The sequence below is a fragment of the Mustela nivalis genome (genome assembly GCF_964662115.1).
Source record: "Mustela nivalis genome assembly, chromosome: 10".
Classification (NCBI taxonomy): Eukaryota; Metazoa; Chordata; class Mammalia; order Carnivora; family Mustelidae; genus Mustela; species Mustela nivalis.
The window spans coordinates 30226760-30239131 of record NC_139029.1 but is presented as its reverse complement, the minus strand read 5'-3'; the positions used below and the strand labels follow the sequence as shown (position 1 = coordinate 30239131).

At 51.6% G+C, this 12372-nt stretch overlaps 1 protein-coding gene across 1 annotated transcript; it reads left to right on the top strand.

Annotated features, from left to right (window-relative positions):
* The first annotated feature begins 10133 nt into the window (after positions 1–10133).
* Positions 10134–11514, top strand: CITED4 (Cbp/p300 interacting transactivator with Glu/Asp rich carboxy-terminal domain 4). The gene has a single exon (XM_082687614.1). It carries the CDS (start codon positions 10415–10417, stop codon positions 10967–10969), a length of 555 nt encoding a protein of 184 aa, XP_082543740.1. The 5' UTR covers positions 10134–10414; the 3' UTR covers positions 10970–11514.
* The last annotated feature ends 858 nt before the right edge of the window (positions 11515–12372 follow it).

Sequence of the window (12372 nt, the reverse complement as noted above, 5' to 3'; positions counted from 1 at the left end):
GCCGGTCCCTCACACAAGAATAAAACTTGGTAGTGCCCTCATGCTGCTTTAAGTGTTGCCAAGGGGACTGAGGGACACAACATCCCATAGTGTAAGATTCAACACCATTCATCCAGCAAATGTGCCCCCATACCCATTTCGTGCTGGGCATCACATGAGGTATGGGGCTACGGAAATGACTCACCCACAGGATGCAGGAGCAGCAGCGTGGAGGAGGAAATGATTAATCATGCCTGGTTTGGCCTCAGCATTGACTGGTTCATTAGCCTGACTTTTAAGGGATGGGTGATGCTGGCGAGAAAATGCAGTTCTGGCAAACCTCCCCCTCCCACAGATGTGCAGGGTCTTGGAGTCCCAGTTACACAACCATCAGAAGTCAAGGTCGTCCTCAAGAGGAAGTGGGAAGGTCAAGGTCTCTCAGGCCATCCTTTGCACCTGGCTCTAGAGCTAGGCACAGGCTTCTTATTCACGGGAGACCTGTAGCTGCCAAGTCAAAAGTAGCAACTTCCAAGGTGATACGACACCCTCATCATGTTGTCAGGCAGCTCAGGAATTCCTGAGCCCAAGAAAGCGATTTCTGCCAGTCCAGAGCTGGGCTCCTCAGAGACGCAGCATACACAGGCCCAGAGAGAGCCCTGACCCCAGCGGGCAGGCATGAGCCACGGGAAGGCAGGGCGAGCAGGGGAATGAGCCTGACCTGGGACTGAGCCAGACCCTGCTGTGAATCTTAGCCCCGTTGGTGTCTGGCTCTGGTCCCATCAGCTGGTGATGCAACCTTCCTGACACTCTTCTCATCCCCTGTAAAATGGGGATTAAATTCTGCATCTTTGCCAACGCTTCCTTGTCTTGCTAGCTAGCTGACGCAACATCAGGTCTGTGTCAGGAGGACACCAGGGCAGTGGTGGAACTCCAGGGCAGAGGGTCACAGGAGCCTGGCGCTATACCCACAAAGCCATCTGGAATTCAGGGAGAACTCCCTCTCCATCTCCCCTCGTGTCTCTTCTCCCTCCATGTTGGCTTCACCCTTCTCCTTCTGCAGATGGGCTCTCTCCACTGCCCTGGTGCCTGTGACAAAAGCTTGCTGCTCACAGAGCTCACGCGCAGGTTCGTGCGCAACAGTCCGAGCATCGCCCGGACGGGCTTCCATCTTTCAGTCCTAATTCCAAACTCCTGGGAGGAAGAATCCAGCCCAGCTTGGGCTAAGGTCTGCTGTGGTCTGTGACACAGGGAGCAACGTCCAGGAAACGTGCGTCATGGAGCATTAGTGGGGATTGCCACAGGTAAGTGAGGAGCGGGCACGTCTCAGAGAAGGAGTGTCACCGCGAGCTGGGCAGACCCCCCCTGAGTTATTATGAGGATTAAATAAGACAAAGAACGTCAGTCTTGGCAACTAATGGGCATGCACTTCAAGGGAGGATCTTGGGTCAGGTTCCCTAGAAGCACAGGTCTGGGGAGAGAGAGGCAAGCAAGCAAGAGAAAGCGGGGAAAGGAGTCAGTCCCCGCCTAGCCCTCAGGGAGCTCTGGCGTGCTAGTCACCCCACAGAGTCAGTCTCAAATTGAGCAAGGGGGTGATTCTTTTGTGCCCTCACCAGTCTGTCCCCAGGACTGGCAGGGGCTGGAATGGGCAAAGAGGAGGCTTCCATTTTGTTGAGGGCAATCTGCAAGAGAAGGAGGCAGCTATGTCTGGAAACAACATCCGGGCAGCTGGGAGGCGGGGCACCAGTTGGGAAAGGGGCTCCAGGCGGGGCCCCAACAGCATCCACTATGGGGAGCCTCTCCCAAGCACACAGGCACTAGTTGACTCCTGCCTTTATCTCTCTTTTATGTGTTAAGAGTAATATGAAACAATATCCTTATTTTTGTGCTTTTTATGTAATATATGGTTTTTCTTATACTATATATTACTATATTTGATGCCTACAAACAGATCTATTACTATATAGACTGAACATGCAAAAATGTAAGTGTAGTAAGTTCTATGGGGGATTTTTAAGGACTACGTGTGACTTTTGCCTTACATGCTGATTTTAAAACTTAATGCCACGCCCTTATCTGATTCCACTAGAAGTGGTTGAACACCTACTCCGTCGCTCCCTAGGCTCCCTCTCCCATGGGATCATGGGGTTCTGGTCCTAATGGGGGTACCAACAGGAGCTTCCTGACTCCAGCAGCTTCCTACCCCACTTGAAACACATCCAACCCCTTGACTCAGCTCCACAGCACCTTCACGACCTCACTCTTGCCTACCCATCTCATCATTGACCCTCAGTTCACCACCCTCCCGCTTGAGGGCTTTTGTTCAGTTCCTCAAACCCACCACCTTTTTTCTCCTTGAGCCTTTGCACATGTTGCTTCTTTGCCCAGAATGTCTTCCCTCTGTTCTTTGCAGGGTTGACTCCTCTTCTCTATCAAGTTCAATTTAATGTCACCCGTCCAAGGCGCCAGCCCTGAGCCCTCTTTCTAAAGTAAGTTCAAATCACTCTGCCTGCTTCTTTCCTTCCTAGCCCTTGACAGTTTGTAATTGTTTGTTTTTTTCACTTGGTTCTTGTCTCTCTTGTCACTAAATTCTAAGCTCCATGATGTCAGAAAGTCCTGGCACACAGTAGAGGTTCAGTAAGTATTTGTTGAATGAATGAATGAATGCATGAATGAATGAATGAATGAATGAGTCTGTTGCTAAGGCCATCCAGTTTGCCTCAGATTCATTCTGTCCTTCCCACTGGCAGGAGATAAAGTTCTAATAGGAGGATCAGCACCTTCTTGCTCAAAACCCTTCCATGGGGGGCGCCTGGGTGGCTCAGTGGGTTGAAGCCTCTGCCTTCGGCTCAGGTCGTGATCCCAGGGTCCTGGGATGGAGCCCCGCATCGGGCTGTCTGCTCCGCGGAGAGCCTGCTTTCTCCTCTCTCTCTCTCTCTCTCTGCCTGCCTCTCTGCCTACTTGTGATCTCTGTTTGTCAAATGAATAAATAAAATCTTTAAAAAAAAAAAAAAAACCCTTCCATGGCCCCTCCCTACCCAAAGAGTTGCTGACCATCCCTTGCTTGAGTAAACAAGTACAGTGTATGAATTAAAAGACTCAGGGGGGAAAAACAAAAGACCCAGGTTCAGGTCCTGCCTTTGCCCTTGCTAGCTATGCAACATTACCCAAATTGATTCACCTCTCTCTTTCTCAATTACTTTCTGCAAAGTGGGTGAAATATCTCCTGCCTTTTCTCCTCCTTGGGTTGCTGAGAGAAGATATAGAACACTCTTCACGAATGATTTTCATTGTTAGGAACACTGGCTCTCAAGGACCTTCAGTGTTCAAGCCTGATTGCCCTCTCCAGACACAAATGACCATGATTCTGGCCCCACCCAGCTACCTGGTACTCCTGAATTTCATGCTGCACATGTATGCCTTCATGCTTTCATTCCAAATCTGTGCTCTTTCTCCAGAAGCCTCATTTCCCTGCCATCTTCATCTATCTAGATCCTGCCCATCTGGGAAGACTCACTCCTTCATGACGTCTCCGCTACCCGCCCTCCACCCACACATCCCCAGAACACAGTGCAACTTTGACCTCTGCGTTTTGCTGGGCATGTCTCCCTCCCTGCAGTCCAAGCTCCTTCTCTGGATCCAGATGGCTAATCCCAACCTCACATCACACTCTGGTACAAACTAGGCCCCGTGCCAGGCAATGGGGCTTTGGAGAGGAAAGAGACCCCATCTCTACCCTAAACATGACCACCATCCAGTGGCATCTGAGGTAGCAAAAAGCCCTTGATAGCTGATTTGTAGACCAGGAGGGTCTACAAGACTGTTTCGTGCAGTCTTGCACTAAAGTCAGATACACCTGGCTTTGAACCTTAGGTTGCGTGGGACAGAAACCTAACTACAATGGCTTAACTGATTTTTTTTTTTTTCCAAATAGTAAGATGGCCAAAGTAGGTCTCCCAGAACTGGCTACAGAGATTCCATGGTACCTGGAGATTCCTCTCTACCTTCTTAAGCATGTAGCATCATTTTTCTTCTCTGTACCAGTTTTTTCACCCATAAAATGGGAATAGTATCTTCCTTATAGGGTTGTTGTAATTATTAAGTGAACTAATATATATATAAAGAGCTTAGACCAATATCTAGCACATATTAAGCACTCCGTGTTAACTATTAACTCATCCTCCTCCACTCCCTCCTCCTCCTCCTCTGTCCTCATGCTGAAAAAAATGTCTACTGTCTCTCTAGGCATCACATCCTCATCCCTGGAAGGAAGGGACAAAGGCAAAGAACATAAAGTGAGTGACGACTGAATCTATTTTTCTTTAATTGAGGTGAAATTCATATAACATAAAATTAAACATTTTATTTATTTTTAATTTTTTTTTTTTTAATTTTTGAGAAAGAGAGAGAGTGTGTGTGTGCAACAGGGAGAGGAGCAAAGGGAAAAGGACTAGCAGACTCTGCGCTGAACACAGAACCCAAGTCAGGGCTTGATCTTCTGTCCTGACTCTGAGATCATGACCTGAACCAAAAATCAAGAGTCTGACGCTCAACCTTGAGCCACCCGGGTGGCACAAAATTAACTATTTTATTTTTTATTATTTTTTAAAAATTTAAAAAGATTTTATTTATTTTAGAGAGAAAGAGATGGGGGGAGGGGCAGAGGGAGGAACAAACTCCTCGCCTAGCAAGGAGTCCAACACAGAACTTGATCCTAGGACTCCGGGATCATGACCTGAGCCAAATGCAGACACTTAACCAACAGAGACACCCAGGCGTCCCTAAAATGAACTATTTTAATGTGAACAATTCAGTGGCATTTAGCATAGTCACCATGTTGTGTAATCACTATCTAATTGTGAAACATTTTTATCACCCCAAAAGGAATCATTAAGCAGTTGCTCCTATTCTCCCTTCTTCCCAAGCCCTGGCAACCCCTAACCTTGGTCTTGTGTTTGTAGATTGACCTCTTCCGCGCAATTCCATCTGTTTCAAAGAGCTTTCCAGGAAGCCCCACCCAATCCCTTCTGCTCACATCTCATTGGCTAGGAATGCGTCTGTATTGGGGCGGGGCTTATTGCTGCCTTCACCAAAGCCAGCCTGCTGCCATTCTACTTTCTGATACTTACTGAGCACCTGCCAACACATTTTCTTGATTCTCACACCCATGAATTCTTATCCCATTTCAATTTTCTCCAAAATAAGATTTGTCTTATATTTATAATATCTCATTTTTTAATAAGTTTTTTTTTAAATTTATTTGACAGACAGAGATCACAAGGAGGCAGAGAGGCAGGCAGAGACAGAGAGGAGGAAGCAGGCTCCCCGCCAAGTAGAGAGTCGGATGTGGGGCTTGATCCCAGGACCCTGGGATCGTGACCTGAGCCGAAGGCAGAGGCTTTAACCCATTGAGCCACCCAGGTGCCCCGATAATATCTCATTTTTAGTGAAGTATAATATGTGTCAGGCACTGCTCTAGGTGGTAGGGATAAATCAATAAATAAAACAATGTTCCCTGCCGTGTAGCGCTGACACTCAAGTGGTAGGAAGACAAACAATTAAACATGATAAGTGAATGAATTATTGAATGTGTTAAAAGATGATGAATGCGGGACGCCTGGGTGTCTCAACAGGTTAGGCGTCTGCCTCCGGCTCAGGTCATGATCCCAGACTCTTGGGATCAAATCCCTCATGGGGCTCCTTGCTCAGTGGGAAGCCTACTTCTCCCTCTGCTGCCACTCTCTCCCTCTGATAAATAAATACATAAAATCTTAAAAAAAAAAAAAAAGATGATGAATGCTTAGAAAAAATAAAAAGTAGAGCAAAGTAAGGCCCGTTTGGGGATGAACCAGGGACAGGTTGCTATATTCATGTATTATCTACTGCTGTGTAACAAAATTGTCCCCCAAACCAAGTAGCTTTAAACAACAAACATTTATCATCTCAGTTTCTCTGCTTCAGGAAGCCAGTAATGGCGTAGCTAGGTCCTTCTGGCTCCAGCTGTCTGGTGAGGTTGCAAACAAGGTGTCCGCTGGGGCTGCCGACATCTAAAACCTTGGCTGTCACTGGAGGGTCGGCTTTGGAGGGAGCTCGCACATACCGCTGTTGGCATAAGGTCTCAACTCCTCACAGGTTGCTGGCAGGAAGGCTCAGTTTCCAGCCATGCGGGTCTCTCCCTAGGGCTGCTTGACGTCCTGGGGGCATGTCAACTAACTTCCCCAGAGCAAGTGATTCAAGAGAGAGAGCAAGAAGAAACCTGCAGTATCTTTGGGGATCGAATCTTGGAAATGACACTGTCAACTCTGCTATATTCTCTTTGTCAGAAGTGAGTCACTGTGTCCAGCCCACATTCAAGGAGAGGGAAATTTAAGGAGGTATATCAAAAAATTGGGGATGTTTGGGAAAACCACGACAATCAACTAGCTTTCTTACATCCAACTCTGGCTCCATGACACACACCTTGTGATCTCAGCCAACCTCCTGAGTTATTTCTGGGCCTCAGTTTCCTTCTTGGTCAAAAAGGGCAATAACTTCTACTCTGCCTAATTTATTCCCTTGACAACTGTTTCAGTCCTCTCTATGGGCCAAGCACCGTTCTGATGCCTCAGAAATACTGTGTATGGGGCGCCTGGGTGGCTCAGTGGGTTAAGCCTCTGCCTTCGGCTCAGGTCATGATCCCAGGGTCCTGGGATCGAGCGCCGCATCGGGCTCTCTGTTCAGCCGGAAGCCTGCTTCCTCCTCTCTCTCTCTGCCTGCCTCTCTGCCTACTGCCTACTTGTGATCTCTCTCTCTGTCAAATAAATAAATAAAATCTTTAAAAAAAAGAAAGAAAGAAATACTGTGTAGACCAAGAGAATCAAGGGTTCTGGTCTCAGGGACCCGACCTGCTAGTACAGAGACCTTCTTTCCAAGGAAGCCAAGTCATGGTAACTGCTAAGAAGCAAAGCAGAACTGAGGGGATAGAGAGGGACAGGGAGTGACAAGGGAAGGTGTATGTGAGGGACTGACTTTGAGATGGAGATCTGAACACAGGGAAGGACTGACTCAGGGAAAAGCATGCCGGGGAGAAGGAACAGCAAGAGCCCTGAGAAATGAATGTGCCAGAGCAGTCCAAGGTAGAGCAAGAAAGTAGTTCATGTACATGCTGGGAGCAAATGAGGTCTGCCCAGAGCTGTGCTTCTGTGGCCTAAGTTGCATCAGGCGACTCATCTGCCAAAGTCCTTAGGAGGCCCAACAAGGCGCTTAGTAGCCCCACGTGATCTCCCCCCACCCCCCTGCCTCCTCCCTCTCTGACCTCCTCCAGCCCAGAGCTCCCTCTGCTGCAGCCACATACCTTCCTAGCCCAAGGCTTTACCCTAACTTAGGGGCCCAGAACCACCTGCAGTTTCTGATTCAGAAACTGATTCCCAGGCTGGGGCAGGTCCTTGGTGGTAGTACCGCTCTGGTCCCTTGCGCCAGGATTTTAGAATCACACTGCATTTGTCTCCTCTGGTGGGATGGCTCTTGCCCCAGATCCCACATGGCTACAGCCCTCCCCTTCTTCAAGTCTTTGCCCAGATCTCAGTCTCAGTACAGCCAACCCCGGCCGTCCTGTGCAATCCTAGAAGCTGCTCCCCACCTGTACCCCCAATCTCTTCCCAACCCTATTTTTCTTTTTCCCCCCACTTTCTAACATGCAGATAATTATTTTACTTAGCTGATTCTTTACTATACGTCCCCAAGGAAGAACAGGGATTCTTAACCCAAACCCCATGAACCCCTGAGGATCCCAAGTGTCCCCCAGAGATCGGCTAGCCTGCTGCATTTATGTGCTATAATTTGTGACCATGATGCCTGTAGCTTTTGTTAGGTTCTTGAGGAATTGCTTGATCCCCAAAGCTTCAAAACCACGAGTAGATTAATGTCTGACATGGAGTAGACATCCAATAAATATTTGTTGACTAAAGGAAAGAACTTTCTAAACATTATTCTCATTCATACACTTTTTTCTTTCTTTTTAAGGAAAACTGTTTCATGGCACAATGGCTCCCAAAGGTTGGTGTCCTTAGACCAACCCCGTCAGAATGACAGGATCTTTTTTTTAAAAAACACAAATTCTCATGATTCAAAAATACCCTCACGGAGCCTGAGTCAGGAGATTTGCATGGGGTCAGGGATTTAGTATTTTTCAAAGGCCCGCCCAGCTTCCCCACCTTGGACACACACCTCTAGATGAGTCTCAGATGCAGCCAGGCTTAGGAATTTCCATGTGAAGCTTTAATCGGGGAGAGTTTCAGGAGAATCAATTCTACGGTGCAGCTTTTACACTTTGCATAAAATATGATCCCCTCCGTGGTCACTTGTGACCTTGCCACAAGCTCGCAGGGTGACCAGGCGGGGCTTACAATCTCCCTTTCGCTGAGCAGGAAACTGAGGCCCTGGAGAATCAAGGGACAACACCCTCTCCCAACACCCAGGGGTCACAGTCCCTGCCAGTAGTGGGGACACTATTAGAACTCGGGCTTCTGAGATTCTTCCCTCTGTACGAACTGGATAAACCCAAGTTCCAGGAAGTCCCAAGGACACTACCAGGGGAGAGAAGCCAGAGAAGGGAGAGGCAGTGGCAAACAAGTGGAGAGCAAGGTTCGGGTGGCTGTCTCCTGGCCACCTGGAGAGACTCCAGCCGCTTTAAGGACACACACATCCCCACGTTAGTTCTGGTTGTGCAGGGCCCCCAGAAGGCCACTTTTCCTTTGTGTGCCTTGGTCTCCTTATCTGCAGAATGGAGCTGCTAATCCATGCCCCACCCCCCTTATGACGTTTGTGGAATGTGAGACACTCTAAACATCCAAGTCGTTACTGTTATCAAGGGAAGATGCAACATCCCAACTCCGATCTTAAAGGACAAAAGTTAAGTCCAGCTTTTCATTCATTTGAGGTATATTTTTGAGCACCTACTATGTGCCAGGCACCATGATTTGGTTCGCTGAATGTTGGTGTGTTGGTGAGGTTAGTGCGGCCTGGAGCTGATGGCCAAGAAAGAATTCTTAAGACATTTAGGGTGCAAAATGGTCCTTTTATTAAAGCCTGGGGACAACACCTGTGGGCAGAAAGGGCGGCTGCTGCTTCTGCCTGCTGCTCTCCACTGCTTCCAGATTGTGAGGGCCAGTGACTGTATACCTTGGGGCTGGGAGAACTAAAAATAAGGGAAGTTCCAAAGGGCTTTCCTATGCTAAAGAAGATGCACAGGCTCCTGGAGGAATATTACAATCTACCTTATCTCAAGTGTTTGTCAATGGGCAGCAGGTTAGAAGGAGATTTCATTTTATCTACATTTCCTTCTGCCTTTGTTTCCCACATCAGCTGGACGTGTCTTACTTCATTGAACCTTCACAAGAACCCAATAGGATCAGTGCGGCTTTTGCCCCCATTTTACAGATAAGGAAACTGAAGCTCAGGTGAGTTCCAGTTTGTTTGATCATTTTTTCATTCACCAAAACTTTACTGAAAGCCTATTCTGGGCCAGCCTCTGAGCCAAGTGCTGAGGACCTGAAGATGAACGAGTCCTTCAGGAGCATGCCCATAAATTACTTTAATAACAACTCAATACATGCTTCCACCGACAAGTAAGTGGAAGCCACTGGAGGAGCACCTGGCTCCCCTGGGGTTGTGGGGACAAGCAGCTGGCTTTCCGTGGGACCTTGTGAGGTAGGTGCCTGCGCCTCTACACATGGGTGCCTGTGCCCTGTGTAGAGGTTACAGTCACAAAACCTATGTTCCAGTCTCGCTTCTCTTAAAGCTTTGGTGTGTATTTCCAGGAAACCCCTTCCACCACCAAGCTTCGGGTTCCATCTGGAAAATTAAGAGGTTGACCTTGAGATCCTGCAGCTCTGGGGACCTAAACCTCGGGCCCCTCCTAAACCACCTTCCGGTCTGTTCGAGCTTGGTCCCAGCCAGTCCCAGGGCTGAGTCTGGGACAGTCAGCCCAAACCCCTTGAAAAGTGCCAAACGTACCCAAGCAGCTCTCTTAGCCCGCGGCACCGCCTGGAGTCCAAAGGGCGGAGCTCCAGGAGGGGCGGGGCCGAAACCTGGAGGAGCGGCATGGCCCGCCCAGGAGTGTCCCATCCAGCCAATGAGCGCCAGGGGGCGGGGAATCCCCGCCTCTGCTATAAGAAGGTGCTGTAGCCGGGGGCGCGGCGCGGAGGTCGGAGTACCGAGAGCTGGTGTGCGGTGCCCTAGCTGCCGGGAGCTGCAACCCCGAGGCGCACGGGAGCTCTGAGTTCGGGGCGCCCTGGGTTGAGCAGTACCACGAGTAGGGCTCCGTTTTCCCTTTGCCTGACTGAGCAGTGGGGAGGGCACGGGACGCGGATCCCTCGCGGCGGGAAGGAGCTGGCCCGGACCCGGGGACGCCGGCGCTGACCATCTGGCCGCCGCCCCCGCAGGCATCCGGCCCGTCGTCATGGCCGACCACCTGATGCTCGCCGAGGGCTACCGCCTGGTGCAGAGACCGCCGCCCGCCGCGCCCTCCCACGGCCCCCACGCGCTCCGGACGCTGCAGCCGTACGCGGGCCCGGGCCTGGACAGCGGCTTGCGGCCGCGAGGGACTCCGCTGGGGCCGCCGCCGCCGCCCCCACCCGGAGCCCTGGCGTACGGGGCCTTCGGGCCGCCGCCCGCCTTCCAGCCCTTTCCGGCCGTGCCACCGCCGGCCGGCGGCGGCGCGCACTTGCAGCCGGTGGCGACGCTGTACCCGGGCCGCGCGGCCGCGCCCCCCGGCGTCCCGGGAGGGCCCCCGTGCCTGCAGCCGGCGCCCGGCGCCCCGGCCCCACCGCCGCCTGCGCACGCCCTGGGCTGCATGGACGCCGAACTCATCGACGAGGAGGCGCTGACGTCGCTGGAGCTCGAGCTCGGGCTGCACCGCGTGCGCGAGCTGCCCGAGCTCTTCCTGGGCCAGAGCGAGTTCGACTGCTTCTCGGACTTGGGGTCGGCGCCACCCGCCGGCTCGGTGAGCTGCTGAGTGCGGCCGGGCGCCTGCCTGGCGTACCCGAGAGGAGAAGGGGGTCTGACAGCCCGCCGGAGTCCGCCCCAAGCGCCCGGGCCCCGCGCGCACCCTCCGTGAGGGTGGAGGCAGCGGGTTGGCGCTCCGAGCCCGACGCCGGCTTGGGACTCCTGGCCTCAGTCCAGGCTCGGCGTCCTGCAGGATGACAGTTCAGCTCCACCTCTCTGACCCGGAGCCTCAGCGGTAAAGTGAAGGGTACTGGACCCCCTTTCCGACTCCCGGTTCTTGGACTCTCTGTCCTCTCGGATTCTCCCCTACCCTGCCCCCCAATCTGAGCCATTGCAGGCTGCTGCCTGATCCCCCTTCTCTCCTTATGCAACCCGCTGCGGTCACTGGGCCCCTGGAACCGCCCATCCACGAGGCCTCCACCCCGCCGCCTGGGCCCCCAGGTCGCTGGGCCCCCCGCCTTGGGGAGGGGAAACTTGTACAGCCCTAATCCCTGTACAGTGGAGCAAGGCCCCATCTGGCCTCCAAAAACCAAAATAAAACTGGGTCACTTTACAGTCTTGCGTTCTCATTTCTTTACCACTCCAACAACTCTGCTTTGTATTTGGCTTCTCGAATCCCCAGGCCATTGGGGGACCCTGGGTGGGATGGAAGCCACAGCCCCTGGCAGTGCCCAGGAGAGGAAACTGGCAGTTTCTTTCAAAAGATATCATGAGTTGTGCAACTGTTACATCATAATCTGGAAGGCATAGGCTGCCTGGCGGTGCAGTGAAACCCAAAGGCACCTAGGTTGACTTCTCAGCTCCTGGGAGGGGTGGGAGAGCTTGGCGGTGCTGCCCTCACCTGTTTGCTTCGGGCAGCCTGGAGGCCAGAGGGACGCTGGGTGGTACCTGAGGATTCAGACACTTCTGGCTTCGAATCCTGGCTCTCCTCCCTGGCCAAGACACTGTCCATTCAGGCTTCTGAGGCTCTTTCCTCAAGAGCTGTGGTCCCCATCTCAGGTGTTACGAGGACCAAATGCCATGTGAGGCTTTTAGCAACCTAGGGCCAGGCACCTAAGTAGCCTCAATGAATGATAATGATGCTTAGCCACAGACTGGCGCTGGCTTTATTCTAGGCCTTGTGCCGACCTGGTCAGCGCCCACCTGGAGTCACACTCCAGGTGGAAGGGGAGGACCTGGAAGTCAGCTCACCTTGGTACAAGAAAGAGTGCCAAGGACTAGAAAACTGGATGGCCAGGTACACAAACCAAGAGGAAGGAGTGGTTTCAGCTGCTTGGAGGTGTGTCCATTCAGGTTTCCTGGAGGCAGCGACATTTGATGTGAACAGAGCCTTGAAGGATGAGTCCACGCTTAGGATTTGGAGAAGATGGCATATAAGTGAAGAACCCGTTCAAAGGCAGAAATCATAGGACT